Source organism: Truncatella angustata, assembly GCF_020726525.1.
Source record: "Truncatella angustata strain MPI-SDFR-AT-0073 chromosome Unknown BKA67scaffold_1, whole genome shotgun sequence".
NCBI lineage: Eukaryota > Fungi > Ascomycota > Sordariomycetes > Amphisphaeriales > Sporocadaceae > Truncatella > Truncatella angustata.
Window position 1 is genome coordinate 4921004 of NW_025763381.1, and position 27700 is coordinate 4948703.

Consider the following 27700-nt stretch of genomic DNA (forward strand, 5'->3'; position numbering starts at 1 on the left):
CAACAACGACGGTAAACATCTTCAGCACCAATTCCTTAGGACACCGAATCACCCTGTGCGGTGTCCTGTTAGATTATGACAGAGAAGCTTCATTCTCTATCGACACTCATAGTGCCTCCGAGTCAGACGCCCGTTCTCAGTCCCCAGTCAACGCCCGCCTTGTTGCATCATGTATCCAGCAAGGTCGAGACGGTTGAAGAAGAACCTTACACCATCAAGTGTATATGCAACTTCGCTGACGATGACGGGAGCACTATCTACTGCGAGCCTTGCGACACGTGGCAGCATATCGAATGCTATTACCCCAATAATACACAGGACGCATATCGTGAGGACTTCAACCATTCCTGCGTCGACTGCAAACCGCGACCTGTCGACCGTCATGGTGCTATTGAGCGGCAAAGGTTACGACGAGTCAAACTTCACACAACCGAGGACCTGGCCGAGAGGAAAACCAAACGACCGCCATCCAAGAATCATAGGAAGAAGTCGAAACCAAATGAACTACAGATAAATGGCCACAGTGGTTCTGACACAAACACAAAGCCATCCAGTGAGCATCACGGCCACAAAAAATCCAAGAGCATGCATAGGCCAAGCCAGTCGAATGGGTCAACAGCAAAGCGCAGTCCTTCCTATGTCCAAAAGACTGGAAATTCCCATGCCCACCCCCCAAGCCCTGCCAACACCCCTCCCGACGTGCCTGCCGATGGCGAGATACACAATTACTCGGATAGCTTTCTGTCGCTTTACAGTGATGATCGCGAAATTGAGATTGTCGAAACCAACTCATTTGCCAGTCTCGAGATCTCCAACGCCATGTCGGTTTGGCTTAGGGACCACGAAAAGCTACGGCATGATTGTGGATGTGATTTCAAGGATGTCTTTCAACCACTTCCGACAAATATCGATTCGACCAAGCGAACGCCCGTCGTCTCTCACAAGAAACAAATGTCCACGCCTGACACAGTGTTACATTGGCAATACCTCACCACCCCATACTCTATTGAGAAGGACACGCCCATCGTAGAGCTCAATGGCCAGCTCGGGTACCAGAAGGACTACTGTAGCGACGAAAAGAACCAGTGGGACCTGCTTAGTTCACCATTGCCCTTTGTCTTCTTCCACCCCGAACTCCCGCTATACATTGACACGAGGACAGAGGGCTCGCTTGCCCGCTACGTGCGGAGAAGTTGCAGACCCAACGCTACCTTGGAAACATACCTCTCCGCTGGCTCCGAATACCACTTTTGGCTCGTGAGCGACCGACTTATTGCACCAAATGAGCAATTAACCATTCGCTGGGACTTTCGTCTTGCAAAAGATGAGCGCGGGAGACGGACGCTGCAACTCCTCGGCCTGGGCGACGAAGATACGGGGCAGCCTGACTACGACCCCAATCAAGTGGAAGACTACCAAGGAATCCACACCTGGGTCTTCCAGATACTTTCAGAGCATGGTGGCTGTGCTTGCGACCTGGGCCAAGATTGTGCTTTCGCTCGATTCTACAGAAAATACATCGATCGGTCACATTCGAAACAAGGTAGCAAAAAACGGTCGCGCAAATCTAAAACAAACGCTGTCTCCCCCACAACTACAAATAGTCGTGCCGCCAGTGAGGGTCATGGCGACGACGGACCAGAAAATGATTCAAGCTCGTCACGTAGTAAACCACCTAGCCGAGACATGACGCCAGCACGACAGGGGTCATTCGATCAGTTAGGGATACTCACCGAGCCTACCGACAGAGACAAACGCAAAGTACAAATGGTCGAAGATTCTTTCCGCCGGATGGAGCAGCAGCAACCTCCACGAAAGAAGAAGCGCACCTCAGACGGCGCCAACTCGGCCACCTCCAGGTCAAACAGAAATTCCTCGGGCCACCTTTCAGGTCAAACAAACGGAGTAAGTGAGCGTCGGTACGTTGATGCGAGTACCAACAGAAGTATGTCGGGGTCCCCGCATAGCGTCAACACATTCAAGCATTCCACACCTAGGCATGGTTCCATACCGATGCCTTCTCGCCATTCGTCCGAAGGCCCCCGACCCGAATACTGCGATGCGGCTGCACAAACAGATCCTGTCGATGGGGAGTGGTTCAGTCCCACACGTCAGGCACCCAAAGTCAAAAGGCGTGTTGTTTCCCTGTCGAAGCGCTTGTTAGAGAACCGCTATCGCTTACGAGCCGACTTGGATGAGCGTCGCCGGTCTTCTGCGGAGTCCCCCACTTCTGTCACCTCTGCTCTAGTCAAAATGGACATTGATTCGCCCCAAGATTCCGGCAGTCGGCTCTTATCGCCCGTGGCCAGCAGAGAACCGGCCGGAATTGACCGCGCAGGCGATGCCGTTATGGTTGATGTCGCACCGGCCTCCCCCGAGGATACGAGAGATGTATCGCCTATGGATGTGTCTTCGGCTTCTGCGAAGCTTAAATCACCAGATTTGCGAGTTCAACTGCCACCTGTCCCTGCTTTCAATAGCAATACGACCACGGCCTCACCTGCTTCGACACCAATGTCTGCGACAGGCACTATCACGCAGTCACCGTTCTCATCCAGCAACCTTCCGAGTCCTTTCGGGTCAGGGCCCCACATTATGAATGGTGTGGCAGTGGCTCCGAGCCCCGTGAAGAAGAAGCTTAGTCTCAGCGATTACAAGAGCAGGATGAGCAAGAAGCCAACAGGGGTAGCCCTCAAAGCGCCCTCTGCAATCACAGAAGAGGGAAAATCACCTACTCCTACAGATGTGCACATGCTGGATTCACCGATCACGGAAAGAACTGTTGACCCCTGAAGTTTATTGGTCTCACGAATCTTTCCGATTCATTGCATCGAAATTTTCTTTGTACCATATAGAGATGGAAAGCTACCGACATGTGTGAGAAGGTTGTGCGACTACGAGCAGCATCTTTGGTCTATTCCATCTCCAATCAACGCCTCTCTCTTTCATGAAGATGGTTGGAACGTATAAAACGTGACAGGAAGTTTGACTGGTGTCATGGCAGCGTTCATTTGTTTCTGCGCTTGGCGTTGGGGTTCTATTTGATACATGGTCAGCCCATGGTGGCTGGGGAGTCGATCACGACTGGTGTTTCAATGGGAGAGGTTTTTTTTTTTTTTTTTTTTCCTTCAAAACTCTGCACGGATTTTATACGGACGTTATCACTATTACCCGGCTTCATGATTTCAATAGTCACGCAGACTTTGCTTGGCCTAGCATGGTTTAAGAGCTTTCTGAGTTTTGATGAAGAAGATGCAGAAAGTAGGTGTCAAAAAGTCCCACTCAAAACGAAGGCGTGTGTGCCGTTATAGTGTACTATTAGTGATGGAATGAGTTGGGAATCAGGCTTCACGCCAGGAAGGCCACCAGCACCTTGATGCTGCGGAGGCAGTTGAGCCTGGGAAATGAGATGTCAAGTGAACATTACAATATTATTTGGTCGACAAGAAAATCACATGTGCATGATTAAATGGACATTCCTTACTGTGAACATCGGTACCTGCTATATATGGGTGTGCAGGTTTGAATGGGCGGACTCTCCTTTCCGTCTTGTCTCTCGGTTTCATGGTCTACTACATACTTACACAAGGCAAAAGCTCGTGGTACAATGAGTTGTACAATTACTTTTCATGATTGCTGCTTTAGACTCTGATTCTCCTATGAGCTTCTGCAACTATGGTCTCTATTTAGTTCCCTAATATTCTACCACTCCATGTACATATGAGCCCTAACCGGCCTGTTCATGATATGGCTGGGGGAAAAAAAAAAAAAGGAATGCCTAGTCCATAGTTTTCCCGCTACATGCCCAAACAGGCGTGTATGCCCTTGCTTGTATTTACATTAGAGCATCGTTCCCTCTAGGATTTCCCAGGCAGGAGGCATGTGCACATCGGAAGAGAAAAGGAACGCAAAATCACAAAGGAAGTAGGGATATCTAAACTCCACTTCCCATGCCGAGATTGTCCTCTCTAAAAACCAGCAGGGCGAGCCGATGCCGCACAAACAGGCCGAACAAGCCTACGGCTATTTGCATGGCCGTGATCTCCCAGGCGAGCCAGTCTTCCCTGAGCGGACCGCGCCACACGAGCCACAGGTTCAGGATGGTGAAGTTGGTCGTCTCAAGGATCTTGCCCGTCTCCTTGTCTTCTGTGACTCTCAATAGGCGCAGCTTCCCGAGGATGCGGATGGCGGTGGCGACCAGCGGCTTTGGCTGTTTCTTGAAGTCCTCCTCCCAGCGCGTGACGGACGGCTCGAGCAGCCCCGTGCGCGCGTTGAAGTGCGGCAGGCGGTGGCGCGGACACGGTACCAGACCGGAGAGCTGCGGGACCGAGTAGCAGAAGTTGAAGACCTGGGGGATCATGAGCAGGAGTAGCGTCTTGGAGAAGTGACCCAAGATGGAGACGACGACGAAGACCATGCCGGCAAAGTAACAATATGTGTCACCAACGAACACGCGGGCTGGGTACTTGTTATGCCAGAGCAGGGCAAGAGATACGCCGATGAACGGCAGCAGGAAGTAGAGCGAGAATAGATGCGAGTCGGTCGCAGGGTGCGGGTAGGGTGTGACGAGGTACAGGATGTCATTGAACGCTAGCAGCGATGCGATTACAATGGATTGCAAGACCTCGATGCCATTGATACCGGCGAGAATGTTGATGCTGTTCGGGCTGAAGATGCAGAAGGCAGCCATGTAAGCGTAGTAGAGGAAGCCAAGGTCGAGCAGCTCGCGGCCGGCGTAGGGTTGGAGGATGGTAGGGAGTACGATGGAGGTGACGCCGAAGTCGACAAAGTAGATAACGAGGAGGGGAATGGAGGCGAAGGCCGGAATGAAGAACTTATGGCGCCAGCGGATATCGAAGAGGTCGTCGCCAATGCCGAGGATGGAGATGGACTGCAGTGAAATGATTGCAGATAGGAAGGATGCTAACTGTTTTTCGCCTTTAACACGTGGTTCGGTTCTAGGCAAATATTGTCCATGGTTTGAAACATAGCATAGTACAGAATATAAGACTGTTGCAACGTACCTTGCTGTGAGGAAACTTGTGCAGCAACCGTCCCTGCTGAACATAGTCGACATTCATAACGACATCTCGATTCCCACCACCACTCGTAGCGACGACAATGTCCTTGTAGAAGGGGAAAGGAATGAACACCATGATGATGATCAGATAGACCACGGCACATATGGCGCCCATGCACTCGGGCAGCTCCTGCTTGTTGTTCACCTTTGACTTGTCGCGGCCCTTCAGCCCTGCCTTGATGAACGTGGGACCAAGCCATCGTATCATTGCGAAGCTGGCAGAGAATGCCAGACCGCTGAGAGCGAGGTTCGCTACCAGGGGTTCGCCATCGTCTCGTTGGACTGCGTTGGCGAGGATGGTCGCGCAGACGAGGGACAGGGCAGCTAAGCTCAAGGTTTCGGCGCGGGTAAGCTCTGTCGTCTGCTTAGGGGTGGCCAACGACATTGTTGTGGATGATGGTGTCTCGTCGCATGGCAGGTCCAAAGATTCAAGAATCGGCGACCAGCAACTTCGTTATAGGGGGGGGCCGGGGGGTAACTGCGCAGCAGTTTGTGTAAAGGAATGGCCGCAAATCGCTGTTCTGTTGAGAGCTGTTGTTGACTGCGTGGCCTCAATGACGACGACGACGGCGACGACGCAATCCAAGGCTTAGGCTCCGGCTAAGACTTACAGTAGTTACTTTACTCGGTACCTTACCTGCTTACCTTATCTTACAGAACGTCTCACGTCAAGAATAAGGTGGAATTTCAAACATCGCCAAGGCTCAAGCTAGTCCTAAATTAAATAGCCGGTGAACCCTCTGAGCCCTGTACAAGTAACGCGCAATACTCCACACATACAGCTCAGCTGCGATATGTGCATAGTGCGGATCCGTACTATCCATATTCTTCCTACCGAGGGAGATGGAGCTAAGCAGCGCCACGTGTACTAACACTAGCGTTGAGTTAAGGGGATTTCCATCTCAAGGTCAACGGTTCCAGTAAACTTTCAATATGTCCATCACGACAGCAGAACTCCATTGTGCACATTCACAAAGCCAGGTCTACCCAAGATTCGTTTCTACCAGTCAGGTGAAGCGTCGCTACGAGGAACAACCCTAGGCATCCTTAAACTTGCCTTGTTGCTAATTCTTCCAATGTGATCAGCCATGCCCTGACGCTTGACTATCGGTGGTAACAAAGACATGTGATGGACGCTAAAGTTGGTGCACATCTACATACTTATTGATTACACTGGCGAAAATAAAACTGAGTGCAACGCCTACGCAGGTATCCTGTCCTACTTTACCCCATGCTGTACCCACTGGCTTTCTTCTGTTGTGCCTTCAGTGGCATGCTACAGTAGTGCTTCTGTGCACCAAACACGCCAGGTCATTTGGGCTGACGTTATACCAACGGCTGGGTCTCGCCGTCCTGGACTGTGTGCTAAGAGTTGTCCCGCCTCAGTTGGTTGCTGACCCCGATGGCACCTTCTACGCGACCTTTGTTCTTGCTCACCATCCTGACCTGACATGGTATGCTAAATGGAACAACGCTTCAAGACTTCGAAGGTCACATTCCTCCTTCCCAACTAGTTGAGCCGGTATCAAAACTTTCCAACACTCAATACCCTGCAACCAGACAGGTGTTTGGTGACCGTAGGAATGTCTATAATCTTGATACTCCAACTCAACATCGCCCTGCGTTCCAAGAGCCGCACTAAGTACTCATGGACCTCGGAACCGGAACGGCTCGCACCCCTACCTATAGCCCCCAATAAGCGCCCCTGTGGGATCGACAAGACCAGCCTTAGCTCCACTGTCATCCCCGGATAATGGTGCAGAGACGCGGTCAGCAAGCTTCAGGCAGTAGCCTGCCCCCCATTACTTCGGCATTAATCAGCGTCCTCTGAGGGTGTCATGAAGCCGCTGAGGTCAGATTAATCCAGCGGCCCAGCCAAGCCTTAAATAGCCAACAAGTTTGCTCGGCCTTTAGTTGCCAAAATCGCCTTGGCCTGCCCTTTTTTCGATATACTTGTACTGTATCTATTGCCGTGGCCTCACGCTTCTACTTCTCTATGTATTTACTGCACTGATATTATCCTCTAATGTTGTACCACCACTGACATGTCTTCTCAAGAGAAAGACGTGAAAGTTGGGCAGAGTTCTTCAGAGCTAGCTTTGTCCGTGGACCGCTCTTCGTTTGAAACTGTAGCAGATCGGACACCACACCGACAAGAGCCAAGTTTAGACAATGATGGTAAGGATGACGTCGAAAGGGGAACAGAAAGTGGAAGAGTACATAACGATATGGCCTTATCTCAAGCCAGCCCAATCGGCGCGGAGGTGTGTAACTGCTTGTCGTACTATCAGTTTCATTTCGCGATCACTGATCATTTTTTCAGAATGACACTCAAGCCTCTCGTGTTAGTATCGCAAGCCACAGAAGCAAAGCATCACAAGCGATGAGCAAGGTCATGAGCAAATCTAGCAAGAGCAAGAAGGAGCACCTGGTTCCCACGGAACTACCGTTATCAGATATTGAGAGTGGGGTCGTAGGTTGGGACAGCCAAGACGATCCTACCATGCCGCTGAACTTCACGAGAACCAGGAAGCTACTTATAGTTTGGCTATTGTCTATCATAACACTGATGGCACCCCTTTCCTCCTCCATCATCGCCCCCGCTATCAGTATCTACAGCGAGGAGTTCGGAAATACCAATTCTACACTTGCCGCGATGCCAGTCAGTATCTTTTTGCTTGGGTTTGCCGTCGGTCCACTGTACTTGGCACCGATGTGCGAGATACATGGACGTGCAATCGTCTTGACCTGCTCGAATATCTTCTTTTGCGCCTGGCAGATAGGTTGCGCCCTCGCTCCGAACCTGAACTCCCTAATAGTCTTTCGGTTCCTTGCCGGTATCGGCGGCTCGGCCGCCTTGACGCTGGGCGGCGGTGTGATCGCGGACCTCTTTCCCGTTGAGGAACGTGGCTTTGCTCTCTCAATTTGGACAATCGGGCCAACACTAGGCCCATCGCTTGCGCCGCTCATCGGTGCTTTCATTGCCGGAAGTATCGGTTGGAGATGGTCCGTCTGGATCATCTTCATTCCGGCGACTTTAACGACTGTCATCATGGCCTTCCTCTTCCCGGAAACTAACCATCGTGTGCTTATAGACCGCAAAGTACGAAGGTTGCAGAAGGAGCTCAACCGTCCCGAACTACACTCCTGCTACGAAAGTGAGGAGTTGCGAAAACTGACCAGAACCGCCATCTTGAAGCTCGGTCTACTTCGTCCACTGAAGATGCTCTTCCTCAGTCCAATCATCGCCACGATTAGCTTATATATATCATTCGTGTACGGATGTATTTACCTCATGTACAATACCGTACCAACCGTCTTCCAAGGTGTCTATGGATGGTCCACCGGTGTCTCGGGGCTGGCTTTCATAGCCCTCGGTCTAGGGTATACGGCTGGCCTTGCTCTTTTCTCAATCTTCAGCGACCGCCAGGTCGTCCACCTGACGAAGAAGAACAACGACGTCTACGAACCAGAGATGCGCCTGCCTACCATGGTGTACTTCGCTTTCGTCTGCCCCATCACGTTCTTTTGGTACGGCTGGGCCGCGCAGACACATGCTCACTGGGCCGCGTCTGTGATAGGACTGTTTCCTCTTGGTGTGGGTATCTTCGGCATTTGGCTGCCCGCGCAAGCGTATCTCATTGACGCGTATCCTCAGTATGCGGCGAGTGGGATTGCGGCATTCACGGTGCTGAGAAGCATCACTGCCGCGTTCTTGCCCCTCGCTGGTCCGAGTCTCTTTGGAACACTGGGACTGGGGTGGGGAAATAGTCTGTTGGGGTTTATCTGCGTCGCTATGGTACCTGTACCAGTTCTCATTCATAGATATGGCGGGTACGTGAGGAAGAGATGGCCTCTTAATCTGTAATTATTGAAGCATGAGGTGTCATCAGGGCGTGAGTCGGACCCGGGAGTATCGAATCGCAACAAAATATATATATAACTTCGTCTAGCACAAGATTGATTTATGGGGTAATACTATGCGCATCAATCGAAAGTTTAATGGAGCTCAAAGTAACTATTCTAGTCTAATCAGCTAGTATATCTGATACTTATAGGACTGTACATACAAAGGTATTCTTAGGCAAGGTTTAAGACCATGGCCGCGGGTTCTGAGCTTATTCTATCGCAGTGCATTCTAGAGTCTGAAGGAGCGAACATCGCACGGAGGCCTTTTCCGACAGATCAACATAGTTGTAACCCGAGACCATTACTCAGTTGGTTGTTTGCTCAGTCGCTGGAGCATACTGATCGATCATGGCCCCAGAACTCCATGAAACGTCATTTCCGTCCCATGTAAATCTGCGAAATATCCCCCGGTAAAATATCTAACCCCCTAACCTTAGGAATTTGAGGTCTACATATTTACCACCCTTCGTAAGCACCATATCTGTTCACTTTCATTCATGTAAAACAACATTCTATGATGAAAGATGGACATGATGCTAATTTGACGTGGAACACACTCTCGGAAGACGATTTATTTTCTTCGTTCAGAAGATCAATAATAGTAAGAACGCAGATCGTAATCAGCCTGTGGGTATTGCAGCTGAACTTCTTCCAGATGGATTTACAATCTCATAGTCACTTTCTGAACTACCGGAAGTAACATTTTGCACAAGCTGGCTGCTCCGAGTTAAAGACCAGTGGTATCATGACGGGATACGCAGAAGTGTCTTTACATATTGGTGTTATTGATCTATCTAATCATCAAGTTCAGCGGGAAAGAACCTCCTATTCGTACCTTTACTTTAGACGCTTATTTCGTTAAGGTTGCCCCAAGTGTAGCCATGCTTTGAGATGATAGTGCTGCAATTGCCATTGCTGTAGTTACTCCAAGATTACCGATTTTCACGCCCGTAGATCCATACTGATACATCCAACCAGCATCCCAGCTTCCATCCTCACGTTGCAAGTCAAGCAAAGCGCGGCGGTCATTCTCACATGCGACTCCCATGTGGGTGCACGTGATGACACGCATAGCCAAGTCCAATGCGCTGCCACCCAAGTTGAGGCGTTCACGTACTCTCAACTTCAACAGTGGACCCAGCGTCATCTGGAGATGAGGATCGTTTGATGACCGCAGCAGGCGTCCGATGAAGCCTAGACAGCAGTCTGGTGACGGGTAGTATCGGGTTCCCTGCATATACGATCGATTCAGGAGCACCGAGTGCACGTATTGGAGTGTGCGCTCGAGCTCATGGCCACGATTATAAGTGTAAAAGCAAGCGAGTATGTTCGTGCTGACAATAGGATCAATCCGGGTTCTATTACGATCAAAATAAGTCTGTTGAGCTGTTTAGCGAAAGAGTTCCTGCTGCTGTCACTCTGGTCGTGTCGGCGACCTGATGCCTTACCTGGAATGTGCCATCGTCGTTGACATATTCGGCCATTGTGTCGAGTACTGCTGTGACTGTTTTGGTTGATGACGGCCGAAGGACTGATAGAGCGAGGGACGTGGTGTCAAGGTCATCAGGAAAATACCCCCCTGGAACAAGTGATGGTTCATCTGGCAGTACGTCCTCATCAGTCACTTCGATTTCGATATGATCCAATACGTGGGGAAAGGTTCTCACCGACGAAAAAGTTCCAAGTCTTTTTGGACCCCCATTCCAGGTCGATGATGGATCTAACAGCGTGAAGTCAATAATGGTTTTCCGTACAACACTCATCTGTACAGTTCACGAGATGCCGACTTACCGATCTTGCAAAGAATCCATAATCAGCAGTTTCGCGAAATTGTCGGCAAAGACGATCCCACTGTTCGTGAACGAGTTAAGATGCTTCACATTCTGAAACAAATACCTCCAGCCCTCGCTGGCTGGACTATCGAACATGTCGCGCAAAGTGTGAATTGTCGATGGCCCAAAAACGAGTCCTCGAATGCCCAATGCTTTTGCTGCCTGTATATTCTCGTTTTTGTCGTCAATGAAGACGACCTGATGACCAGCTAAGCCAATATGGTCCAGAACGTGGCGGTAGAACCCTAGCTCTGGCTTTCGCATACCTGCCGCTGCCGAAGTGAACACCTGGTCAAACAGCGGCCAATCCATTTTTGCTGCGAGTTCCTCGAAGTCTTCTTTGCCAACGTTCGACATGGCATACACTTGGACCGTGGGATCATCCTTCAATTCGCGAAGGAACGAAACGATGGTGTGGTCAGACTCCAGAGACTGGCGGGCTTGGGCAAATGCCTCGGCGATTTCAGACGCTGGAATGGAGAATTGTCGAGCACTTAGCTCGTAACAAGCATCCCGAGTCATCTCACCACGCTCATAGCCATGCCAGACAGGGGTAGAGAGAATGTCTCTCAACTTCCTAGCTGGAATAGTCGTCGTTGTATTGGCAGACCATTTGAAAAGGACATCGCCAAGGTCGAAAATGACACCTCGAGGGGGTGCTTGCAGATATGCCATTTTGCTTTTATTCACACTTACACGTTCTTGCTTGATTTTATGTCTCGCAAGGAGGGGACGGTGACCTATTTATGCAACCCAGGTTCTTTTAGCTTCGCTTGGAAGTCTTTGGAGAAACAAGATGAAGACCGGTGGTGGTTTCTACTATTACCCTGAAAAATGCAACGGCCAGTCGATCATTTCCGTCCTTCACATAGGCCAATGACCTGACCTGACAAGGGCGTGTGGATGAAAACCGGCCATGTATTTTTTCATCATGCTTCAAGCTCTGTACAACTGCAGTTATTGGCACAACTAGTCTAATCCAAGATAGGAGATTGTTCATGTATGTATCCGAAGATACAACATTCGAAGCTCAATGTTTTCATCTCTTCGGTAAGTCGGTTCTGTGCTACATCAGAATTAAAGTTGAGGGCATACAGCCCAAATTGGCTAGGTTCGGCTCCTCTCACATGCTCTTGCCTGGACATGCATACATAGTACAGCAGAAACTTCCCGGGGTGTACCCCCGCTGCAGAGTCGGTTAAAAATTGCATACAGAGCAGATACTACTATATCACGCCTTGCTACGCAGTGTGCCTAACGAACAAGCCGGGTTTGATTTGAATCATATTGTTACGATATTTACGAAGTACATAGTAGTCTTCCTCGATGCTCTGACTGTCTTTAGAATGCTAGACGTCGAGGCTGTGTACTGCATTATCTAAGCGAGTATGCGGTCCGTCCAACTCCGCAATGACAAAACTGATCCACACCTATCCATGTCCTCGGTACTCCACAAGATAGAATGACACCCTATTGGATGTGCATCCGGTCACCTTCCGTACTTCAGGACCAGGTTCATATACCACTAGGCCTTTATAAGACCCTTGCGAAAGCTGTTTTCACTTTCGGAACCTCTTTCGGGGAGCTCCTTGCATACTTCTCCCCGTCGCCGTAACCCTCTCCCTCCCACGTACTTGTGAACCTCTCTCATTGTCCTGTGACGCCTCCCCATTCAAAATGAAATACAACCAAGTCTCGTCTCATCTTGGCTGAACCTTCATGTCAAAAGCTATGTATTTTCTGGCCACGGTATTTGGTCTCCTTTTTCACGTCTTTGCACCCGCAGACGGGATGCTTCGGTTCCCCTGACCTCGTCTCTGATTCGAGTGTGCCCTTTCGTTGTGACCAAATTGATCTACAATATCCACTTCCACCCATTGGCATATTACCTAGGTCCGGTTTACCTCGTTGCCTCGGACATTCCACTAGCTGTTCTCTCACTTCTTGGTCCGAGCTAATCCTCGCTCAAAGCGGCACACAGCAAATAAGGCGAGAGTGTGCACATTGCTCCTGGGACACTCTCGTATATCGAGCCGCAAGCATGGATTAACATTTATGGAGACCAAGAGGGTTGGCGGAGGAAGGGTAAACTTCTTCAAAGATCCACTCTTCAACAATGAAATAATGCTTAGCAAGGAGACCATCACGCTCACGAGCGAAAAGGAGGCGATCCCCAATCGGCGCTCACTTTACAGCACTTTCTCGCATCGCTCGCTTCTCAAACAGGAGCAGATGATACAGAGGCTCATCAGACGACTCATGGCACAAATTGAGAAGCTCAGCGCCAACGGATGTCTCGTCGATGTGCGAATGGTTCACATTTCCTATGTCCGGTATCAACAGCGACTTTGGCTTTAGCGAGGACATGGGCTACGTGGAAAACGGCGTCTATCACGACTGGGTCAGGTTTGTCAGTGACTTCTTCAATGCCGCGACACTGTTGCACAAATGCCACAAACTTTGGCCGCTGAATCCCTTGTTGGCTCTCTGCATTTCGCCTTCAAGGTGTAAGACGCACATGAGCCATAATGAGGCTTCTTTAAAACGCGTCTGGAACCGCATAGCCATGGCCACGGACTGCCATGATTTCATGCATCATTTCTTGGAGCAGGCGGGAAAAAAGAAATCGTCTTCGTACGAAGACAATAGAGGCGCAAGCGACAGTCGTCCTTCTAGCTGGCAGCGAGCCTTCGTCGGTAGCGGAGACTGCGGCCGTTCACCATATCTTGGCGAATCTGCATATCCACAAAGAGTTACAGGAAGAGATTCAGAGCACCTTTACTGGCGTTCAAATCATCAAGTTGCAAGATGTGATGAGCGAGCTCCTGTACCTGGACGCAGTGGTGCAGGAGACGTTGCGTATTAATGCGCCGTTTGCCAAAGGCTTCACTCGCTGGTTGTCCAACAATAGAAACAGGAACGGGGCATGACCTGTGTGGCACACATCCGGCACAGAATAAGTACAAATTTTGACATCATTGTTCAATCTCGGATGCTTTAAAGAAGCTTTTTATCATCGGACATGTTCACGAATACAAAGTTACTTTTAGACAGTCGTTCTAATGAACCACTACTGCTCTAATATTTGATCATACAACTTCCACGATCCCTCGAATTTCATGCCGGATCGATGGATGAGTGATGTTACCTACTCTTGCGACAGGAGAGACGTTATACAGCCGTTCTCAGTGAAGTCACGGAACTGTCCCGGTAAGCAGGAAGTCAGATATCATATTCCTCGGCCGCTTGATCACAATAATTGACATGTCTTGATGAAGATTTACACTTTACCACATCAAAATGACGCTCGCACATCAGCTGTGGGGCCTCGATATGAGGATGGGCGAGGGTACTCAGAACTGGGCAGTTGGCCAACGAATATACAATGGTTGAATCCAGCCTAGGCTTCCTGTTCTGTAGGGGTATCTGCTTGGGAATCGTATTTTATAGTATCACTCGGGTGAGCAAAGAGTACGGCAGGGTTGCAATCACAGCGAGGCAGCTCAAAAGGACTGCATATGACCTCTTGGCAGGAGGCCCCGTGGTGTAACATCTGTCATATCTATACCAATCGTTGTTCTAGAGTACAGTCGAGAGCTATTCGGCCCCGAAGGAATCTCAACCTAGGCAGCTCTGAGGCATCTTTTTCTAACAAGACCGCGCCTAAAGCACAACTAAGGTATCTGCATTGTAGTTCTTTCAACCTGCAACGGGGAAAATATTGCCATTTCCCCACAATGCCCGTGTCCTATTGGCGAATCACGAAATTCAGGACCCAAAACATGCAGACCAGCCCTGTCACCATCCCAGTTTGTGTTACAGTACCCTTCCTCCAAGAGCATGCAATGTACTATGATCCATGGTTCGTGTCGTGGAGACCAGAATTCCTCATTGGATGACAACAAAAGCACATGCATCCCTGCTGCTCCTTGCATTAAGCACGTTTCCATCCATGCAACTAGCCTAAGAGACGTCATTGGATCGCTTCGGAACCGCTGCATACGTAACATGGCCGCTGTCTCTCTAGCTCTTACACACATGGAAGATCACCAGTAGGTTTTCAAGTCATAGGATGTAGCGTGCGCGCGCGCGCGCGCACACACACACACACACACACGCACACATAGGGAGAGAGAGAAACTATCGTCTGCACACTGGAACTCTAATCAGGCATGCACCTAGAAATGCGAAACTTCGGAGTTAAAGGAGACAGATATCTTCAATAACGCGTTGAACGTGATGGACGATCATTCAACTGTTTCTGATCCGCTTCGCTCACACCATGGGCAACGCTTTTACCAGTTATCTTTCGTTCCAGCCGCGCCTCTCACGGAGAGAAACCGTCCTGACCAAACAGGATGAGTGAGTGGAATCGTACTCCCTTGTCCTTCCACGTCTCTGACACGTGCATTCGGCTATCGCAGATATTCCTCGTGATGGATGGCTATGATGGTGTGGGCTTTGAACTATGCAAAATTCTCTATGACCACAACATGACTATTTTCATCGCAGGCCGCTCTGCATCCAATGCCCGAATGTGACGTAGAAAGGTCAATCTGCACCCATGTTATGATAACCTGTCAAGTCATGATAATTCCGTATAGTACTACTCGGTTTTCCGTTGAACCTATAATTAGTAAAGCAAAAGGATTGGCGGGAGACAAGTCGCTATCGACCTAGCTTTTGAATAGTCTCTCTAGCATGTTCTTCACACACACAAATTTCTGGTAAGACGCTCTTATACATATCAAAAGTCAAATGGTCTTATGAATGATATCCACGCCATTGTGTTGGCCCATAACGCTGTCCACTAAATCCGCATTCGGGCTCATCCCAGACTTGTGAAGCACGTTGAGCTCTTTGAAGAACTTGGGAGCAAGGATGACCGTGTCGCCCTGTAACGTTTGGATTATATAGTTCACATTTTTGGACTTTGGGTGATAGAGAACGACCAGCAGAACGCCTCGTACGGCGTCGGCTACCATATTAGCGTACCTGTTTGTATTGACGTATCACATATTCGTGTCCATGTTTATGCCATTTCCATCGAGTCGACCACGTGCAAAAGGCTGAAAGGGCCTGAGTTCGCATCCACCCTCGGCAGATTTATCTTAGTCATAACAGCCTGGCCAATTGCGACACTTATCAGTAGCCTTTTTCAGTCTATGATAACAGTTGTAGGCCATATTCTGACAGTGATTAGAAGGATTGCAGAATGGGCCTAGACTAGTCGATAGATCGTGAAGGCTGTGTGTGTGTAGATTCAGCCTCGGGTTGAGCGATATTGACAAAAGTTGGGCCGGGCTTACGCCATACAAACCTGAACATTGATCAGTCCAAGTGTGAAAGACCATCAGATTTCATGATATGACTATTGATTTCATATTTGAGTAATGTACCAATTTATCATTTTTCGAGGTTATTACATACTTTATTAGTGGAAAACTACTCAAAATCAGTTGGACCACTCTGTAAAATTCTGTATGCGCAACTTGGCAGAGGCACGACGCTTCCGCAGTTTGGCCATTGACGTTGATATTTAAAAGCCGTCCTTCAGACCTTGTAGCTTGAGCCCGTAACTTAGTACACTCTCAGAAGTTCTTTATCTGAAACAAAATCATTCTCGCCTTGGAATCTTCTATACTGGCTGCCTGAAATGCTTGGCCAGCTCTTCCTTGTCCAACCTTTCTCGTTCCTTCACATGTGATCTGATCCATGACATGGACGACAGCATCCAAATTCGGCCCTCTCTAATGAATGAGATTATACAGCAGGACGAAACGTCCTTGGTATTTACGCTCAGGTTTTGGGTCACCCCGCACAGATTGCTGTTTTCTTATGAGGTCATGCTCCAGCCATAAGGTGTAGCAGGAAATGGATGTCAAGACTGAGTCAATGCTTGTTTCGAAGTTAGTATACAATTGTTCTCCTTGAATGAATTCATCCTGGTGACGGTCGGCCTCAAAAAACTCCTGGACGTTACGGCCCGCGACGGCTTCAAAATTTGATTAAATCTTTTCTTCGAGATTACAAAGTGTCTGAAAGGTCTCTTTAACATTTTCTCTAATCGCCACCTTTCCTGGACTCCTCGAGCGCCTAGATTATAGCTATGTTTTAGCCAACGTGGCCGAAGCATAATCAGCTCCCTGGAGGTCTTCTCAGAAAGAGTGTGTATTTGTTCCTCTAGTTCTCGAAAGACCTCGATAATATCCTTCGACCTGCCCAATTGACATGTTGCCGTTGCGTATTGAAGGATCGACCTTCTCAACTAATCTGCGGTGTATCTCTTCGAGTCGCCGATGTACGTTCACACACAGAACTATGAGCTCAATCTCAGCGACTGAAGAGGGCGCCGGCTCCGAGCATTCCAGATATTTCTCTAGAATTTCAATATGGTATCCTAGAGCGTTAGTATCACCTGCAGACTCGTTACAATTGACCCTGTAATTAGATCCTGTTCAGTGCTGTTACATACGTAATTGCTTGGCCGATGAAGGCGGCAAGCCTGACAGTTGTACCAATACCTTCTGCCATCTTCAGATTTTGACATTGACTGTTGGGTATTGAAAGATATAAAAAGGTAAAAAAAGAATTGAAGCTTTTTTGAAGCGGGAATGAAAGCATCTGAAGCAAATTCCTTTTTTTTTTTCTTTGGAGCCGTCGAAATAGCCCGCCTCTCGCGCGGCGCAGCCAGCGCACAAGATGCTTGCCCACTCGTCGGACATGCATACTAGGCTGACTCAAAGGGAACATAACTTGATGACCACAATTTCCGGCCGGTCCTTTCACATCGGGCTTTCATGAACCAACTCGCATTACTAGCCCAATCCCATGGAGACATTTCAAGTGCCGAGAAAAGAAAATAGAAGTATGAGTGCTTGAATTATCACGGTAAAGCATACAATCGTCCCCTAACAAGGTGAACACATCCCCCCTCCCTATCATTCAAGATAATCTCGAGTCCTCCAATGCCCTATTAAGGTTCAACTGTACGTTCTTCCCATCCTGATCAGGCAGTCAGGCTCCGCCACCTCCCTCCCTTTATTAACCTTTTTTTGCTTTAGAAACAAACGACCGGCTGTCTTTCCCCACGTTTTCTTAACCCACTTCCTGATCTTGGACTTTCTCAGATATTTTCCATCAGCCTTGCTCAAAGCGCCGGAGATGTGAACATCCATGTGCGTATCTGTAGGCGTGACGTCATCGTCTTCCCAAGTGCATTGTATAACAGCCCCATCAACAGTTGCACAACTCCATCCCTCAGCTCTCGCTCTCACCTTGACTAACTTCTCACCAGTGAAAGTCCGTCCAATCATAGTGGCAGATGATTTTCTACTCGAGCTACCCTGGCTACTCCTGTCCGCATCGCTTGCTGTTGTACTTCCCTCATCGAAGACATTTGGACCAGCATTTGCAGTGGCCAGTTCATCTTGTAGACTCGTGCTGGTGTTCCTGATATGGGGACCGGCAGCATCCGTAACTGAGGTAGAGCGCATTTCGGATGTGCGCTCTCGGGGACCGCTGTAATAATACTCGTGCAAACCAGACAAGTTGAACTCGCCCTGCCGGATACTCAATTTACCATCATCTGGTGGGGATAGGCACTCCTCGGATCGAATCCCTTCAGATGGGTAGTCGGAAGATGCGGCAGGGCTTCGTGTATCATCTTTGACAACCGGTGAGGTAAATGGTGTTGTATCGAAGTGAACGAATCCCATGTCTGGCAGCGGGATTTTGTATGACTTATGGGCGACTGGAGTCGCCTGAGACTGGAATTCAGAAGACGGTGAGGCAAGTTCTTGAACTTCCGATACATGATGAACGTCATTGTATCTGTCTGGTCGGTAGGGGTTTTCGGTGTTTGGTTTGATGTTCTCAACGTGGCGGAACTCTGGGACGAGGTCATCTCTTGAGGGCGTCGTGTACAGGCTAATATACTCTGAAATCTCGGACGAAGTGCCACGCTTGCGATTCGCCCTATTCTCCTAGTTTGCTAAGGCGGAAACAACGTTTGCTCGTCGATGTGAGAGTACTTGGCCGAAATGGACGGTTGAAGACCTCCCAGGTCTACTGCCTGGAGTTGTGATACGTGGAAGGAGAGCCCTGGTAGGCAGTGAGAGTCCGTAGAAAGACATGCTAGACGATAGTACGTATGCACAGAACTGAGCAAACGTGCGGTAATCAAAACGTATAACTAATGACCTAGTCCATGAGATGATGTTTTGGTGTTGTTGAGGCACAAGGCTCTTTAGGTAGCATGCTAGATATAGCAATAGATCGTGACTTCCACAAACGTATGTTGGGTGTCGTTTCAGTGCCAAACACGCTTGCCATTCCCTTGAATCAGACAAGTCTCGAAGCCACAATGGTCGCCACTTCTGCTCAATATCACCTCAGCCTTGGTTCGACATCAAGCTTGCTGGTCGGTTGAGACAGCAATGGACTTTGTGACATGTATTCCATATACCGGCAGCAGCTGAGAAATTACCCAAGTCGACTTGGCGACACGGCGTTTCGAATGATGCAGTATAGTTGACTAATCAACTAAATGGATGGACGATTAGTGTAATCAGCTATAGACAGCATACTGTAGAAATGATTCTGCCGCGTTGCAATCACGCAACAGTTGGGACAGTTCACCACTACACGGCAGAAATGGTAGAAATTTAACCATTTGTCTGAATTTTCCAGCTGACCTGGGGAGCAACCTAATCTTAGTAGCACGCCAGTTCGCCTTGGGGAGCAGCCTTCTTTGTCGGAATGCTCTAACCAATGTGCTTAGGTAACTCGGCTTTTGCTAGGATCAAGTCGCTACTCGAATCACCAGGTGGACATCCTTGGACCCTGTGACTAGCTGCTAGGCAACTACGAGAATCTAACAACCTTAACCGCTTTGGCAAATTTAATTCCATGTCCTGTATGCTGGCTTCTCGTGGCAACCACCAAGCTGCATCGACCAATGCCATCATAATAAGTGTCTATATTGCTGGATTCCACATTGGCCAGCCTCGAATCATCCATTTATGCCTGCCGAACCCCTTTCCAGCCAGCCCCTGCTCCGAACAGAATGCGTTATCATGTAAACGCCGAAATTCAGAATCTGCTGACGTGACGCTATGTCAGATAGGTGAGAGGAAGAAGTCATTGAGTGTACAGCCATCAGAGGTACTCGCAGTCCTTCGTCGTTGGTAGACTTATGCAAGATAACCTAGATCATCGCCCTCCAGACGTTCAAGGTATTCCTTGTCAAGCAGAATCTCAATGCATTTCTTGATATCTGCTACCTTGGGGACGAATCTGGACTTGATTTGGTTGATCGTCTCGCTGACCAGCTGGTTGTGCTTCATCTGCTTGCGAGCCTTCATGATACGAACAATAGCGGACTACATTAACGGTTAGTGCGACAGGTACAAATGAGCGAAAGGAAGGAAAATGTACCTGTAAGACGAGCTTGCGGTCTTCCTCGATTGTCTTGTTCGTCTCGGCCTCTTCTTGCTTTTGCTCCGTCTTCGTACCGACGTTGAGATTCACACGAATCTTCTTGCTCTTGAAATCATAATTAAGATAGAAGGTGTGGTCAGGACCAGGCTTAGAACCAGCGGGCTTCTGGTTAAGAACTTTGGCCTTGCACAAGATGCCGAGTGCACCATCCAGCGCCTCCGGGGTTAAAGCAGTGATGGAAGCGATGTCCTCATACGAGTGCTCGTCCTTTTCGTTGAACATGAGTAAGATAGCCATTTGATAAACACTGACTTGGAATGTGAAAGGTGTTTTTGAGCTTTTGCAGTAGCCCGTGCGGACCTCGCCCTTGCAGAGTTGCCACAACCACGTCAATTTACGTCCATCATGCTTCTGCTTGTAGTATGCGCCGAAACGGTCAAGGTCAGCTTGGATCTCAGCTGGTGGGTTAAACTGTGTGTTAGGCGGTGTCAGGGGCCAGAAGCTCGTTCCTAGTATGGAATAAGTCGAGTCAAGTGGCTTTGATACGCTCTCGTCCTTCTTGACGTGTTCCTTGTAGCCATTGTTCAGATCCTTAGAGATCTGCATGTCCTGGAACATGCGCTGGAGCTTATTGGTGTACTCGAAACCACAGGCCTCCTTGAGCTTGCTGATCATACTCGTCTCGGCATCATCGGAAGATGAGTTGCTGTGTACCAGACGTCGTGCCAGCATCCGCGAGTAGAACTTCTGGAATACGTCCTTATCCTCAATATATTTGAAGACAGTCATGATCTGCGTCAAGGTGGCGTCGAGCTCTGCCTCCTCGATTCCGGTTGCGCTCTTCTTCAGCAGTGTGTCGGTGTACTTGGCGAGCAGCTCTGGAGACTTGTTTGAGCCAGCCTTGCAAATGTCATTGCGGTTGACGAATTCCCTGCAGGCGTTGTCCAATGATCTAGTGAATTCGGGTTCGTCATTGAAAGCGCGCTTGACCAAGCCTTGGTATTGTGTGTGGACGCTCAGCAGCGCATCGACATAGACCTTTGGCTCGAGCTTGTCGGCGTCAGAGGCCACCTTGGCGACAGCGGCGAGACCAGCATTTCGCACGTGAGTCTCGAACTTTTGTCTCAGTGGCTCCAAACCTCCGGCTATCCTGTTCAGCAGGTTGAACATACGCGCCATATCGTCTTCCCGATCGTTGTCCAGCAAGATCTGAAACTCGTCTCTGAGAATGGTCTGGTGCTCTTCAATGAGCGCCTCGTTACAGGTCGCCCGCAGTTTGCTGGTAATGTCGGAGTGCAGATACATACGAACACGCTCCTCTTCCTCGTTCAAGCGAGTCTCGGCCTTCTTCATGTACTCAACCACGCTGTTTTCGGCGATGAACTGTTTTGACTCGGCTTGGTAGAATTGTTTAGTCGCATCGATGAAGGGCTTCTCAAAGTGAAATCTGTAGACGTCAAGGGTCGACTTGGTGGCATCGTGTTCGTCAAGGCCCAGCGACACAAAGGAATCAACAATAGACTTGATCTGGCCATGCTCGATGGTCTCGCCGTTTCTCTGCTTCGTGACCAGCTTCAAGACAGCATCCATGACCTTCTTGGATACCTTCTCAAACAGCTGAGTACGCCATTGCATTAAATGTAGGGTGTAGACGTCGTACGTGTCCTTTTTGCCCTCGTCCATTTCGCGCTTGACCCAGTGGCGGTTCAGGTATCTGAAGAGATGATGGATGTACTTGGCAGCGGTGGTGTACCGGTCCCATTCCTTGATGTAGAAGGCCAGCAGTGCTTCGTCGGTATGTGCTATCGACTGCTCGAGCAGTTCTGCGAGGTGGTTGTTAAGATACTCCATCAACTTCTTGTAAAGATCTTCGCCGAGCAAGTGTGCTGCATGGTTAATGAGTTCGTTAGCATACCAAAGCCATCAGATATTACAGGGCGCGTATTACCTCCCCTGTGAGCTTGACTACCGCCGGATGTGCTCATCCCGACGGCCTTCTGAGAAGTACAAAAGTTGTGCACAGCACTGCAGTTGATTAGCATGCAGGTTATGGTATAGGTTTCAAACCGGTTGCTTACGTGTATATGCCCATGTACTGTGACGGAGATTAGCAACATGGTCAGGGCCACAATTTAGAGAAACGAGAAGACATACCGTAGCCAAGTCCATGCCATCTTGTAAGTTAATCATGATCTTGGAGATACCAGCCTGGAGATAGTCCCATCTGGACTTGGTCAGCTACGGCGTGGTCGCGGAATGCGACGGATGGGCGGCGAGAGGATGACATACGTTGCTCCAATATCCTCCTTGTTGGGAGCAGGTGGCATAACCACCGACTGGCGAGCTGCAGCGGCCGCCATGTTGTCGTCGGACCAAGCTCCGAGAGGAAGCGCTGGGTGTCGACTCGGTGGCGGTGGTGATGGCGGTGGTGGCCGAGATGCTCCTCGGGCCTGGGTTGGGGGCTGTCTGTGACTGCTTCGAATTCTTGGGAGACGCTATCTCGCAAGGACCGGGCCAGTGTTATATTGAACTAGCAGAGGCCGGTGTGTTAGTATGTTTGTGCAATGAGTGTGATGCGAATGGAGAGATGCGGGTCGGAGGAAGCTTGAGTATCTACAAGATCACCGACTGCGATATGGTGTTGGTGCGAAGGATGATTGTGGTTCAAGAATGACGCGCTTGGGCTTGGGCTCGGGCTTCTGCTTCGGCGCAGGGAAGTTAAAACTGGATCCGATTCACTGAATGGGGATCATTTTTCAAGTCAAGTCAAGGCAAAAGTGCAGTGTACAAATAACTTATGTACTTAACACAACGGAGTTGGTAGCAGTGGGACCCTTTCAGTGAGTGATGCGATGCCTTAGGGAGCTTCTTAGCCTCAGGAACTCAGGAAACACCCCGCGATTCCCTGGAACGAGCTGGAGTCGTGGAAGACAAGGCGTGGAAGTGGCGATGACGATGACGGATGCGAAATAAACAAAAGGCGCGCAGAACACTCACGGTTGGCAGATGGTCTCCCTTGCAGAATCGAAAAGGCGAAATCTCTTTTGGGAGTGCTATCTTGTCAGACGAAGAAGGAAGACTCGCCAGCCTGACAGGAAATCTTCTCGGCATGGGCAGGTTGTTACAGTACGGAGGGGCGGGCACAGACCATATACACACAGTAGTAATTAACTCCAGTAGCTCCAGTGCAGTAGCTCCAATAACTCCAGGCTTCAATGTTCCCTTCCCCCTGCTCCACTACAATTCCATTGGTTGCCTTGGACATAGTTTGGCTGGTCTTTCAAGTCGCGACTTGTGTACTCGTCGTGTGATCCGTCCCAGGTGTGTTTATCTGAAATATCCCGACTTTGCCTAGTATTTGCAGAGTAACAGTCCTGCTGCTTGGTTCGAACCGAGCGTGACAGATGCTTCAGAGGAACACTACTGCATTCTGCAACCTTATGTGTATCCAGCAGAATTAGGAATGGCTCGGCAGACAGCTGCTAGTCGACCGTGCATACACCTCGACATTTCTAGAGTTCTCAGAATCGCACTATATTGCGCCGTGATGGGGAGATCAACGAGGAGATACTGGTCGCAGGTTGGTGAATGCCACCATAGCGTAGACAAATAAAGCTCGTGGGCGGCACCGAGGATCACAGGCCACCGAGATTGAGATATATAAGCTGTGAGACAAATGCTAAATCCACTATATTTCGGAGACGTCGAGTACAATGAACCGCCTTAACTATTACGTTCTTTCCCGACGCGCTTAGATTTCGGCTTTGATTTAAATTCATAGCCTGGCCTTCGGCGGCTTGAATGCCGGAGTAACTAGCGGATCGTACACTGTGTGTCCAAGATTGTCCTTCGGCACCGGCGTGACATGACTGCCCAGATTCCTTGTGTCGACCAAGCTCGGATTCAGCTGGTCAACGCTTGTACAACCAATCAGGCGCATATTCATCTCCATCTCATCTTTGAGTAGTTGCAGAGCTCGGTCGACGCCCTCTTGCCCGTATGCCGACATGGCGTAAAGGAACGGCCGTCCGATACCAACACCTTTGGCACCAAGGCACAAAGCCTTGATGATATCGGTGGCGCGCCGGACACCACCATCAATGTATATCTCAATCTTGTTGTCGAGGCCCAGTTCCCTAAGAACCGGGGTGGTTTCAGCGAGTACCTCAATAGCAGAGCGCGCAAAGTCGAGCTGGCGACCTCCGTGGTTAGATAGCACTACGCCTTGCGCACCAACCTCGATAGCTTTGAGGACATCCTCCACGCGCTGGACACCCTTCAAGATGATCGGCATCTTTGTGATAGACTTGAACCACGCGATGTCTTTCCACGAAAGACTAGGGTCGATGAAAGATGAAATCGCTCTTGCTGCACCCTGCGAGTTATCCGTTGCCTGACCCGACTGGACATTGGTTCCTGCGTCCTCGAACTTGGATCGCATATCCTTTTCCCTCCTCCCGAGTTGAGGCGCATCGACTGTGATGAACAGTCCCTTGCATCCCCGCTTCTCAGCATGCTCAACAATGCGCTGAGTGATCTTTCGGTCCGAGTTGACGTAAAGCTGCATCCATTGTACTTGGTCTGCTTCAGCGGCATCCATAATCTCGTCGAATGAACATGACGCCAGAGTCGGGATCATCTGGATTACGTTGGCCTTCTTGGCTGCCCTTGTCAACACTACTTCACCCTCAGGATGGCCAAGCTTGCCCAGTGCTGTCGCCGTTATGTATAGTGGGATATCGACCTTGGTACCCAGCATGGTCGTCGAGAAATCGACTTCCTTAACGTCAACTAGGACCTTGGGCCGGAACCATATCCTATGGAATGCCTCGTGATTCTCCCTCAACGTCTGCCAGAGAGTCAGCCTTCACAGTTGCTAGATCGACAAGGAAATCACTCACAATCTCGTCGTCGGCAGCACTTGAATAATATCCCCAAGCGCCCTTCTTCATGGTGTTCTTAGCCACGGACTCAAAGTCTAGCAAATTGTAACATTGCTCTAGCGCAGGCTTGTCCTTGATCCTCTGTTGTCGATCCTCCTCTGCGGGATCGTGAGCCTTCTCAACCGAGGCTACAGTGTTCATGTCTACGGCGCCCATATGTTTCGACTTATCGAGGTACTTGTCCAGAGTGTCCGGAGGATGGATGGGTTCGTATTCCTCTGTCGCATCTTTACCCTGTGCAGTCAAAACCGGGTCAATCATCCTGAATGGCACAAATGTTATTGATACGATTGTGATTGCGACTTACGGCATACTTCAATATGATCTTTGGTCCACCGGGGTGTTCTACAGTATCGTTTAGCCACGCCTGCTATCTTCGTACTGAAGACAACGACCATACCTGGGAGGAATTCTGTCACATCATAGGCTTTTCCATGCACAATAACCCAGCAAGACTCCTTGGTGTTGTGCTTCGCAACCTCAACTCCAGAAAGCCCTTTCGACGCCATCGCGAATGACGTTGCTTCAAACCCCAGCGGAGCTTGTCTTCAACTGGCGCGAGTGGATGTTTCGCGTACTTTGTTATTCACAGCAATTGGCTCCGAATAGTGAAGCGAAATCAACGAGAAGGAAAACTGAAAAACAGTCGCGAGGATTAGCCACCTTGGAAACTATTTACGAACGATAGTTTTTAGTCTAATCCAGAATCTCTTGTCCGCATCCTCTTTCGACACAGTAAATGGCCGATCACCGCCTGAAGTGTGGGGGAAGTTTGGGGTTCTAGTGGAGATGGTTCGGGATCTCGGTGGGAAGGAGCGCGCATTGTGGGTTTCTTAAATGAATCACCATCTGAATATTTCTATACTGTGAGTAGCTATTGGCTGAACGTCATCGGGTGCTGTGCTTATACAGGTGCAAACTATGATCGCCTGGCACTATTTTTCACTAAAATAGGTGCCCTTTTCGGCTTTTCCATCGGCTTTACAAAACTAGCATGGCTGCATGGACAAAAGGAGGATATCCATCTATCAGCTGTATCGCTTTGGTGTAAAACATGCCTGAGTGTGAATATTCCGTATATTAGGCACAGTAGTATAAGCAGGCCAGACAGGTACCTGGCCCTGTCCGTGTTCTGAGCTACGATGGTAGTGGATCAATAAATGACTACGTCTTCGTCCAATTATAGAACCTTGCCAGTTTCACCGTCCCTGTCGCCTGAGATTCAGTTGAGTATTGAGTTTCCAAAAGATCGGCTGCAAGTTATCTCGGCTACAGTTCCGGCTCATCTACAACGAACAAGGCTTCTCACTCGGTTGTTCCGATACCGAGTATAAGAATACGTTCTCAGCTATCCGACCTGCCAGATGGTCGTGTCAGTCATCGAGCACCAATCGACCTAATAGACTTTGACTACACAGTAGAACCACAAGCTCGACGTGCCGGGCCAAAGGTACTCAGCATGCTACGTAGTTAAATGGATTCAGGTGGTGGATAGCTGCACCAGCGGCCTCAACCCCGCAATCCCCCCAGATTTGCTTACGCATACATGCTCGATGCATCACGAATCCCTCTTTTCCGCCCGTTTCGCAGCTTACACCAAGGTAGTCGATCAACATTTCTGAACGCCAAGCGCAGACCGCTCACACTGCAATCCTTTCACCATCTTTGCAATTCAAATCTCAAACATGCCTTCTGGTCATGCCAAGGCCGCCGTCGACGGCACTGTCATCGCAGATGCAGCCTCGTATGAGGTGGTCGAAAACAACATCTACTTCCCACCATCTGCCATCAAGACGGAGTACTTTAGCAAAACCGATCATACCACGCACTGTCCATGGAAAGGAGACGCGAGCTATTATACCATCAAGATCGGAGGTAAGTTGCGAAGTCTCCTACAATACCCGACGCTCGTATAGACCATGGGAGGAGGGTGGGCTGAAAACTCAATCTTTTCTTTGCCTCCAGCTCCATCCTCGGGTAATACAGTTGAGTGCCACGATGGATTTGCCTTTCATGTCGGAAATACCCAGTGCGAATGATACCGTTGGCTCACAAGTCCATACGATAATCCACAAATTCGTTAGACTCGCCACTGATTACGCCTGTCAAACAGACAAGAATCTCGAGAACGCTGCATGGTACTACCCTGACACGTTTGAGAAGGCGAACCACATCAAGGGATATGTTGCCTTCTGTGGGTTTATTTGTGCCGCATTTTTCTCTCATCAATACGACTAACCGTCTTGCAGACAAGAACAAGGTAAACATCACCACTGAATAGGAAGAGCTCTAGAACCGTCGAAAACAGCCCAAGCTGTGATGAGATAGCAAAAGTTCAGCTCCTTAGCATAACACGGGATGTTTTAACTCCTTCTAGTACGTTAATGAGACAAACGATACAGAATTATTTGATAATCGTGCAAGTACCATGTCTCTTACCTGACTGAACGGCTCAAGTTCTACTACCAACAATCCAACGTTATGAATGAATGATA

General features: G+C 49.3%; 11 protein-coding genes across 11 annotated transcripts; 6 read left to right on the top strand and 5 right to left on the bottom strand.

The window, feature by feature from the left end:
* Positions 1-75: 75 nt before the first annotated feature.
* BKA67DRAFT_589878 (uncharacterized protein) lies at positions 76-2793 on the top strand (the record flags this gene model as incomplete). The annotated part of the gene is made up of 2 exons (XM_046104520.1): positions 76-1257; positions 1288-2793. 2 exons carry the CDS (start codon positions 76-78, stop codon positions 2791-2793), a joined length of 2688 nt encoding a protein of 895 aa, XP_045964526.1.
* Positions 2794-2926: 133 nt separating this feature from the next.
* Positions 2927-3419, top strand: BKA67DRAFT_50311 (uncharacterized protein). Its single transcript, XM_046097097.1, has one exon. It carries the CDS (start codon positions 3060-3062, stop codon positions 3309-3311), a length of 252 nt encoding a protein of 83 aa, XP_045964527.1. The 5' UTR covers positions 2927-3059; the 3' UTR covers positions 3312-3419.
* Positions 3420-3646: 227 nt separating this feature from the next.
* BKA67DRAFT_547885 (UDP-N-acetylglucosamine-dolichyl-phosphate N acetylglucosaminephosphotransferase-like protein) lies at positions 3647-5821 on the bottom strand. The gene is made up of 2 exons (XM_046101481.1): positions 5025-5821; positions 3647-4927 (listed from the first exon to the last, which is right to left on the bottom strand). The coding sequence occupies exons 1-2, from the start codon at positions 5463-5465 to the stop codon at positions 3935-3937; spliced, it is 1434 nt and encodes a 477-aa protein (XP_045964528.1). The 5' UTR covers positions 5466-5821; the 3' UTR covers positions 3647-3934.
* Positions 5822-6812: 991 nt separating this feature from the next.
* BKA67DRAFT_547889 (major facilitator superfamily domain-containing protein) lies at positions 6813-9291 on the top strand. The gene is made up of 2 exons (XM_046101482.1): positions 6813-7344; positions 7404-9291. Exons 1-2 carry the CDS (start codon positions 7126-7128, stop codon positions 8946-8948), a joined length of 1764 nt encoding a protein of 587 aa, XP_045964529.1. The 5' UTR covers positions 6813-7125; the 3' UTR covers positions 8949-9291.
* Positions 9292-9767: 476 nt separating this feature from the next.
* Positions 9768-11523, bottom strand: BKA67DRAFT_547890 (Haloacid dehalogenase-like hydrolase-domain-containing protein). The gene is made up of 4 exons (XM_046101483.1): positions 10781-11523; positions 10657-10709; positions 10438-10589; positions 9768-10367 (listed from the first exon to the last, which is right to left on the bottom strand). Exons 1-4 carry the CDS (start codon positions 11494-11496, stop codon positions 9840-9842), a joined length of 1449 nt encoding a protein of 482 aa, XP_045964530.1. The 5' UTR covers positions 11497-11523; the 3' UTR covers positions 9768-9839.
* Positions 11524-12914: 1391 nt separating this feature from the next.
* BKA67DRAFT_50366 (uncharacterized protein) lies at positions 12915-14037 on the top strand. The gene has a single exon (XM_046097104.1). The coding sequence runs from the start codon at positions 13124-13126 to the stop codon at positions 13685-13687; it is 564 nt and encodes a 187-aa protein (XP_045964531.1). The 5' UTR covers positions 12915-13123; the 3' UTR covers positions 13688-14037.
* Positions 14038-14943: 906 nt separating this feature from the next.
* On the top strand, positions 14944-15784 carry BKA67DRAFT_547894 (uncharacterized protein). The gene has a single exon (XM_046101484.1). The coding sequence runs from the start codon at positions 15180-15182 to the stop codon at positions 15360-15362; it is 183 nt and encodes a 60-aa protein (XP_045964532.1). The 5' UTR covers positions 14944-15179; the 3' UTR covers positions 15363-15784.
* Positions 15785-17971: 2187 nt separating this feature from the next.
* On the bottom strand, positions 17972-18956 carry BKA67DRAFT_530496 (uncharacterized protein; the record flags this gene model as incomplete). Its single annotated transcript, XM_046099250.1, has 3 exons — positions 17972-18007; positions 18099-18798; positions 18880-18956. 3 exons carry the CDS (start codon positions 18954-18956, stop codon positions 17972-17974), a joined length of 813 nt encoding a protein of 270 aa, XP_045964533.1.
* A 1059-nt stretch (positions 18957-20015) lies between these two features.
* On the bottom strand, positions 20016-22622 carry BKA67DRAFT_530497 (Cullin family protein; the record flags this gene model as incomplete). Its single annotated transcript, XM_046099251.1, has 6 exons — positions 20016-20204; positions 20260-22148; positions 22178-22287; positions 22341-22357; positions 22417-22486; positions 22552-22622. The coding sequence occupies 6 exons, from the start codon at positions 22620-22622 to the stop codon at positions 20016-20018; spliced, it is 2346 nt and encodes a 781-aa protein (XP_045964534.1).
* A 1415-nt stretch (positions 22623-24037) lies between these two features.
* On the bottom strand, positions 24038-25714 carry BKA67DRAFT_509906 (cytochrome b2; the record flags this gene model as incomplete). The annotated part of the gene is made up of 4 exons (XM_046097278.1): positions 24038-25111; positions 25164-25439; positions 25513-25550; positions 25606-25714. The coding sequence occupies 4 exons, from the start codon at positions 25712-25714 to the stop codon at positions 24038-24040; spliced, it is 1497 nt and encodes a 498-aa protein (XP_045964535.1).
* Positions 25715-26890: 1176 nt separating this feature from the next.
* BKA67DRAFT_653584 (uncharacterized protein) lies at positions 26891-27486 on the top strand (the record flags this gene model as incomplete). The annotated part of the gene is made up of 3 exons (XM_046106391.1): positions 26891-27080; positions 27319-27399; positions 27455-27486. 3 exons carry the CDS (start codon positions 26891-26893, stop codon positions 27484-27486), a joined length of 303 nt encoding a protein of 100 aa, XP_045964536.1.
* Between the last annotated feature and the right edge of the window lie 214 nt (positions 27487-27700).

What these genes read in the sequence shown, in the direction of transcription:
- BKA67DRAFT_50311 (XM_046097097.1), top strand. Translation starts at nt 3,060, where the DNA reads ATGGTGGCTGGGGAGTCGATCACGACTGGTGTTTCAATGGGAGAGGTT.
- BKA67DRAFT_547885 (XM_046101481.1), bottom strand. Translation starts at nt 5,465, where the DNA reads ATGTCGTTGGCCACCCCTAAGCAGACGACAGAGCTTACCCGCGCCGAA. An exon ending in ACAAGTTTCCTCACAGCAAG is followed by an intron (nt 4,928 to 5,024) that starts GTACGTTGCAAC and finishes GGCGAAAAACAG; the next exon opens with TTAGCATCCTTCCTATCTGC.
- BKA67DRAFT_547889 (XM_046101482.1), top strand. Translation starts at nt 7,126, where the DNA reads ATGTCTTCTCAAGAGAAAGACGTGAAAGTTGGGCAGAGTTCTTCAGAG. An exon ending in CCAGCCCAATCGGCGCGGAG is followed by an intron (nt 7,345 to 7,403) that starts GTGTGTAACTGC and finishes TCATTTTTTCAG; the next exon opens with AATGACACTCAAGCCTCTCG.
- BKA67DRAFT_547890 (XM_046101483.1), bottom strand. Translation starts at nt 11,496, where the DNA reads ATGGCATATCTGCAAGCACCCCCTCGAGGTGTCATTTTCGACCTTGGC. An exon ending in ATGGATTCTTTGCAAGATCG is followed by an intron (nt 10,710 to 10,780) that starts GTAAGTCGGCAT and finishes TCACGCTGTTAG; the next exon opens with ATCCATCATCGACCTGGAAT. An exon ending in GACTTGGAACTTTTTCGTCG is followed by an intron (nt 10,590 to 10,656) that starts GTGAGAACCTTT and finishes ACGTACTGCCAG; the next exon opens with ATGAACCATCACTTGTTCCA.
- BKA67DRAFT_50366 (XM_046097104.1), top strand. Translation starts at nt 13,124, where the DNA reads ATGTGCGAATGGTTCACATTTCCTATGTCCGGTATCAACAGCGACTTT.
- BKA67DRAFT_547894 (XM_046101484.1), top strand. Translation starts at nt 15,180, where the DNA reads ATGAGTGAGTGGAATCGTACTCCCTTGTCCTTCCACGTCTCTGACACG.